General features: G+C 39.9%; 1 protein-coding gene across 1 annotated transcript; it reads right to left on the bottom strand.

Annotated features, from left to right (window-relative positions):
- Positions 1 to 6,739: 6,739 nt before the first annotated feature.
- On the bottom strand, positions 6,740 to 7,490 carry LOC117911163 (valencene synthase-like). Its single transcript, XM_034825395.1, has 2 exons — positions 7,309 to 7,490; positions 6,740 to 7,076 (listed from the first exon to the last, which is right to left on the bottom strand). The coding sequence occupies exons 1-2, from the start codon at positions 7,477 to 7,479 to the stop codon at positions 6,885 to 6,887; spliced, it is 363 nt and encodes a 120-aa protein (XP_034681286.1). The 5' UTR covers positions 7,480 to 7,490; the 3' UTR covers positions 6,740 to 6,884.
- Between the last annotated feature and the right edge of the window lie 19 nt (positions 7,491 to 7,509).

Genomic DNA, 7,509 nt, shown 5'->3' with positions numbered 1-7,509 from the left:
AACCAAAAAAGGCCCTCTTACCATGATGGAATACATCCAAAAACTCAAACACATCTCCGATAGTCTAGCAGCTATTGGAGAACCAGTGGCAGAAAATGATCAAATCCTTCAATTACTAAGTGGACTAGGGGCTGAATACAACCCCATCATAGCTTCTCTCACAGCTAGAGATGATGACCTTCAACTTCATGCGGTACATAGGATCCTTCTAACTCATGAACAGAGGCTGCATCTTCAAACCACAGCTGCTGAAGAAGACCTCCTCATTGCCAATATTGCAACTCATAACAGACCACGAAGGTCACAGTCCAGCAAACCCTCTCAAGGGAAACCACCTCAGTCATTCATGCCAACCCCACGACCTAACACTCTTCCAGATTCACGACAGCAACATCCTCAAGGATATCGCCCTAACCGATTCAACAATAATCGCTCCCGGACAAATAACCGACCACAATGTCAGTTATGTGGCAAGTTTGGGCACATGGTCCTCTCTTGTTATCATAGATTTGATGTGAATTATCAAGGGCCACATGCACCAGCCTCATCAACCTCTCAAACTGGTCCCACTCCTCCTGTTCAAGCCATGATAGCAGCACCTTCCCCAGCATCAATGGACTCCTGGTTTTTGGATTTAGGCGCCACTCACCATCTTTCCCACACGGTTGCTAATATCCACAATGGTACTCCATACAATGGTACTGATTTTGTGATGGTTGGCAATGGTAAGTCCCTACCCATAACCCAAGTTGGTCACTCCTTTCTCCACACTTCTGCTAAACCCTTTGTCTTACATAATGTGCTTCATGTTCCACAAGTCACTTCAAATCTCATCAGTGTGTCAAAATTCTGTACTAATAATAATACCATTCTTGAATTTCATCCTTCTTCATTTTTTGTTAAGGACAAGGATACCAAAGTGACTCTTCTCCAAGGCCAACTTGAACGTGGACTCTACAAATTTCCTACCTCATCTATCAGCTCACCTATTGCCAGTTCTAAACATCAAGTGTTTCTCACAAAAACTCAGCCCACTACTATGTTGTGGCATCAACGAGTTGGCCACCCTTCTGCTATAATACTTCAGAAAATTTTTCATACATGTAATATCTCATATAACTCAAATAAAACAATTGATGTTTGCAATGCTTGTTGTTGTGCCAAAAGTCACAAAATTCCTTTTTCTTTGTCCACTTCCCGTGCCTCCTCTCCTCTTGAACTCATCAATGCAGACTTGTGGGGACCAGCACCTGTTCCTTCCTCCACAGGTGCCCGGTATTTTTTGTTGCTCATGGATGATTACTCTAGGTTTGTATGGTTATATTTACTCCCTACCAAGGACCAGGTTCACTTCACTTTTGTTCAATTTAAAACTCTTGTTGAAAACCAGTTTCAGACCACCATTAAATGTCTTCAAACAGACCATGGTGGAGAGTTCACTGCCCTCACCAGGTTTCTATCTCTTCATGGTATACTCCATAGATTTTCTTGCCCTTATACACCTGAACAAAATGGCCGGGTCGAACACAAGATGCCCCATGTTGTAGAAACCGGGCTCACTCTTCTTTACACAGTTGCCCTTCCATCCAAATTTTGGTCCTATGCTTTCACTACAGCAGTTACCCTTATCAATTGCATGCCATATCCTTTGCTCAATTACAGCTCCCCATTTTCTCTTCTTTACAAACACCCACCTGATTATTTCTATTTCAAAGTCTTTGGTTGTCTTTGTTATCCACACCTCAGACATCTCAACTCCAACAAATTTTAGCCACGGTCCATACCCTGTATCTTTCTTGGTTATGCAACATTTCACAAGGGTTATTTTTGTTTTAATCCTACAACTGGCAGAGTATATATCTCTAGGCATGTAGTCTTTGCAGAGACTACATTTCCATTTCAGGCATTGACTTCTCATTCCCACCAATCATCTCATTTTCCTGTCACTCCAGTATTTCCTTTTCCTCCATCTCCTGTTCTCTTCCCCTCCACAACCAGCTCTCCTCCGACTATTCCATCCGAACCTGTCCCCACATCACCTCCAGCCAGCTCCTTGTCTTTACCCCCGCTCATTCAGGTGCCATTTGTGGATGAAGCAGCTGAGATTTCTACTGCTTCCCTCCAAGATTCCACAGCTCCAATTCCTAGCCATCCTATGATTACCAGATCCAAATCTGGTATTTGTAAGAAGAAGACCTATCTTACCTCACTCATGGCTGAGCCACGAACGGTCAAACAGGCTCTTCAAGACCCCAATTGGAAGCTTGCTATGGAACAGGAATATCAAGTTCTATTGAAGAATCAAACTTGGTCTTTGGTGCCACCTCTGTCTAATGCCAAAATTATTAGGTGTAAATGGGTCTTCAAACTCAAACATAAACCTGATGGCAACATTGACAGGTACAAAGCTCGGCTGGTTGCCTAAGGTTTTCATCAAACCTATGGCATTGATTTTTTTGAGACATTCAATCCAGTTGTGAAGCCTTGCACTATCAGGTTTGTTCTCTCCATTGCTGTCTCTTCCAACTGGCCTATTAAACAACTAGATGTCCACAATGCTTTTTTAAATGGAGATCTTCAAGAATAGGTGTTCATGATGCAACCTCCAGGCTTTTTTTGATAGCTCTTGCACCACTCATGTTTGTCGTCTACAGAAGGCTCTCTATGGCCTTAAACAAGCGCCTCGAGCCTGGTTCCACAAGCTCAGCTCCTTTCTCTTACAATTGGGATTCCAATGCTCAAGGGTTGATGCATCTTTATTTTATTTCCACTCTGCATCTGATATTGTCATCCTCTTAATCTATGTGGATGATATTCTCATTACTGGCAGCAATCCACCACAGGTCCATCATATCATTTCTCAGCTTAGCTCTCATTTTGCTCTTCGAGACCTTGGGGATATTAGCTACTTCCTTGGCATTGAAGTCACCTGGCTTCCTCATGTTCTTCATATCAATCAACAACGCTACATACATCAGCTACTTGAGCGTGCTGATCTTCTTGGGGCCAAATCTGCTAACACACCTGGTGCTTTGGGAAAATTATTATCAGCAGTAGATGGAGAACCTTTATCTGCTCTTGATGCTACTCACTATCACAGTCTTATGGGTGCTCTTCAGTACATCACTCTCACAAGACCAGAAATCTCATTTGCAGTAAATCGAGCTTGTCAATACATGGCTCATCCTACCACTTCTCATCTGCAAGCTGCTAAACGCATACTTCGCTATCTCAAAGGTACTGCTACTCATGGTCTTTCTATCCATGCCTCACCATCTTAGTCTTTTCAAGGCTATACAGATGCGGATTGGGCTTCATGTCCCGATGATAGAAGAAGCATAAGTGGCTTTTGTCTTTTTTTTGGCACCAATCTCATCTCATGGTCCTCCACTAAGCAACGTGTCGTCTCTCGTAGTAGTGTAGAATCGGAGTACCGGGCACTTGCTTTTCTCGCCACTGAGGTCTCCTGGGTTCAATTTCTACTCAAAGAGTTGTGCATTCCTCAACCGGACACTCCTCTGATTGGTGTGACAATATCAGTGTTGCTGCTCTTGCAGCTAACTCTGTCTTCCATGCCCGCTCCAAGCACATAGAGATTGATCTTCACTTTGTCCGTGATAAGGTCCTTCGCAAAGAGCTTTTGATTCAATATGTTCCTTCTACCGACCAGTTGGTAGATGTCTTTACTAAACATGTTCCAAGCTATTAGTTCTCAACCACTCGTACTCGTCTCTCTGTTGTCCCGAGACCTGTCAGCTTGCGGGGGGATGATAGACAAGCACCCGCACCAGCAACTGATTCTTCTCCTCTCTAACAGATGCTGTTATGATTAGTTAGAAAATGGTTAGGTGGTTCAATAGATGGTTAGATGGTTAGGTTAGTTACACTGTAATATATATATATAGCCATTGGTCTACTGTAACTTTCGTATGAATAGAAATAGATTCTTCTTTTTGCTAAATCAGTGCTAGAGTATTTTCAAAGGGGAAGTGGGTTTCGAAAGGGTTGCGCATGTGGGGGGTGGGGTCGACGATGAGGGGCTTTTCCAGTAGGGTCGTGGGGGGACGAGGTTTCCACTATAAACTTTCCAGTGCGTGGGGGTGGGGGTCCTGCATTCTCTAGATTCACTTGGATTTATATGCTAAGAAACAAATCTAATGCCTTGCAAACCTTCATTCATTTTAAAACTCAAGTTGAATTACAATTTGGTTATAAGATCAAGGCAATCAAAATTGATTAGGGTGGAGAGTATACAGCATTTAGTGATTATTTTTTATCCCATGGAATTGTTCATTGCACTTCTTGCCCTCACACACCAATAGAACGACGTAGTTGACAGAAAACATAGGCACATTGTTGAAAATGGACTAACTCTTTTAGCTCAATCATCCATGCCATCAAATTATTAGGATGGGGCATTTAGAGTCTTTGTTTTTCTACTCAATAGATTGCCCGCACCTCTTTTTAACTATAAATCTCCCCTAGAAAAATTGTTTCATATTGTGTCAGATTATAAGTCTCTCAAGGTATTTGGATGTGAATGTTGTCGACCCTATAATAATCATAAACTTGCCTTTCATTCCACTGAGTGTACCTTTTTTGGTTATAGCATCAATCACAAGGGTTATTAAGTGTTTAGATGCTTTTAGCATAATTTTTATCTCTAGGGGTGTCATCTTTAATGATAAGTCCTTCCCTTTTGCCAAAAATAATTATATTGAACCCTGTGCTACCTCTACTTTCACTTAACATAGCACACTAGCCCAACTTCTATTTTTTACATCTTCTTCTATACAAGCATCCAACTCTACTTCTTCATCTTCTAGTTTTCAACCAAATTTCAAGAAACTCTTGGTCATCAAGTTGAATCTCCAAACTCTACTATACCTATTGGTGTTCCTAATTCAGTCCTTTGTGTTGATACTACTAACTTGTTTGATTCAATTTTACCTAGTAAGGACGTACAGGTTGCATATCACCATTTCACACAGCATGATTACAAGATCCAAGGTTGTCATTTACAAGCCTAAAGTCTATATTGTTGTTGTACAACTTGAATTTGTTGATGAAGCTCTACAGAACGAAAATTGGGTTGCAACAATGAGAGATAAGTATCTTGCACTAATGAGGAATGGAACTTGGTCATTAGTTTCATTACCAGAAGGCAGAAAAATAATAAGATGCAAGTGGGTTTTCAAAATTAAAGAGAATCCTGATGGCACTGTTAATAAGTACAAACCTAGGCAGGTAGGTAAAGGCTTTTATCAAGTTGTAAGCTTTGACTTTAATGAAACGTTTAGTCTTATGGTGAAACCAACTACTATAAGAGTAATTCTCCCAATTGCTCTAGCAAAAAACTGAGTGGTTAAACAATTAGATATTGATAATGCATTTTTCAAGGGATATTTGCAATAAGAAGTGTATATGCAGTAGCCATATATATGGTTTTCAAGATCCCAATCAACCTATAATGGTTTTTTGTTTGCACAAATCCCTTTATGGTCTCAAACAAGCTCCAAGAGCTTGGTTTGAAAAATTGTATAAAGCTCTACTTATGCATCACTCCACAACATTCTACTTTTATCTTAGTCTATTTTGATGATATTTTAGTAACAGGAAGCAATGACATAGAAGTGCAAAAGTTGATTGATAAGCTTCATGATCATTTTACTCTAAAAGATCTTGGCTTAGTCGATTATTTTCTAGGAATACAAGTCAAGCAAACTTCAGAAGGTCTGCATCTTTCCGAAACTAAGTATATAACAGATCTCTTGTCCAAAGGCAAGATGCAAATTGCTAGAAGTGTCAATACTTCAATGACCTCTAGACTCAATTTAACTGCATTTGGTAGTGATGTTGTGGAAAATGTTTAGTTATATTGAAGCATTGTAGGAGCCTTGCAATATGTAACCACAACAAGACTTGAAATTGCATTCAAGGTTAATAAAGTGCATCGATTTATGCAAAGACCACTTGCTTCACACCGGAAGGCAATGAAAAGAATTCTTAGGTACTTGAGAGGTACTTTGCAACAGGGTCTACATCTTAGAAAGTCAAGCAATTTGAATCTATTTGGCTTTTGTGATGCTAATTAGGCTTCATATCCTATTGATAGAAAATCAACCTCAGGGTATTGTGTTTTCTTGGGCTCAAATTTAGTATCTTGGCATTTAAGAAAGCAACACACAGTGTCTAGATCATCCACTAAAGCTGGGTATAGAAGTTTGGTCAACTTAACAACAAAATTATCTTGGTTACAATCATTGTTGTTTGAATTATAGGTTCCTAATGATAAAACTCCTATTGTGTGGTGTGATAACTTGAGTACTGTCATGTTAGCTTAAAATCCAGTACTACATACCCGAACAAAGCATATTGAATTGGATCTCCACTTTGTTAGAGAGAAAGTGATGCAAAGGAAGCTAGAAGTTCGTCATGTACAATCTCAAGATCAAAGAGCTGATGTTCTCATAAAGGCCATCTCTAGTTCCAATTTTCCAGCCTTAAGACACAAACGATCAGAGTTGAGGATCTCAGCACTTTGAGTTTGAAGGGGGCTGTTAAGAGAAGTTAGCTTGCTGTTACAGGTTGTTATTAAGTTGTTGAAAACAGAACAAGAAAAAACTTAGTGCTAGATCTTGACTACTAAAACTGTATTTAAGAAACCATTTGTAATAATCTTGGTAAAGTTGCTATGACAAACCATTCTTCATAAAGTTCTTTTATTCTACGGATTTCTCTAACACACCTTATTACAGTGATTTATTATAAATAACTCCATTTGGTCATACTATGGGGTCAATGAGCACAGATCCAATATTATTCTTCATCACTTTCCCAACATGTGTGTACCCGTCTTCCTCCTTGTAAATGACATCCATGACTCATGAAAGATTGACCACACGAGTGAGGGGAGGCATTGGAACAGCAGTAGGTTTTAGGCATTCCTGGTTAATATCTAACCATGCATTCTCAACTTGCTTGTAGAACTGACTGTACACTTGTTCCTCAGAGACACCATGTTGCTTCATGTAACATTCAATGCCTGAGGCCACATGCCCTCTCTTTTGCTCAAACTGCATGTAGAATATTAACAAAAAATTAAGGAAAACCAGTATATTATATTCTCACTCTAAAGATAAAAATTTGGACCCAAAACTTTTGTTATTAGATGATGGGCCAATAATGCATATAAAGGTGATTGGGTTGAAGTTCACTAACTTAACATGTCAAGCTCACAACTTGATCCAAAAGCCCTACTCCCTCAATTTCCTATCTTTGGAAGCAGCTCATGTACATTCACCATACCTCATGTGTTGTGATGTCATCCATGAGTCTTAAAATTACAGCTGCAGCCGTAAGAATCTTAGGATCACTGAACACCCAATCAAAGGCCTCTTTTGTCATGATTTCTCCCATTCCAATGAAAGACCAGGTTGTAAGCATGCAGGAACTTGAGGTTACGAGTGCAACAAGCATATACTCTTCTATTGTTGGTATGTATCCTTC

The sequence above is a fragment of the Vitis riparia genome, chromosome 1 (genome assembly GCF_004353265.1).
Source record: "Vitis riparia cultivar Riparia Gloire de Montpellier isolate 1030 chromosome 1, EGFV_Vit.rip_1.0, whole genome shotgun sequence".
Taxonomy (NCBI): domain Eukaryota; kingdom Viridiplantae; phylum Streptophyta; class Magnoliopsida; order Vitales; family Vitaceae; genus Vitis; species Vitis riparia.
Note: the sequence above shows the minus strand (reverse complement) of the source record. Positions and strands in the feature narration are given on the sequence as shown.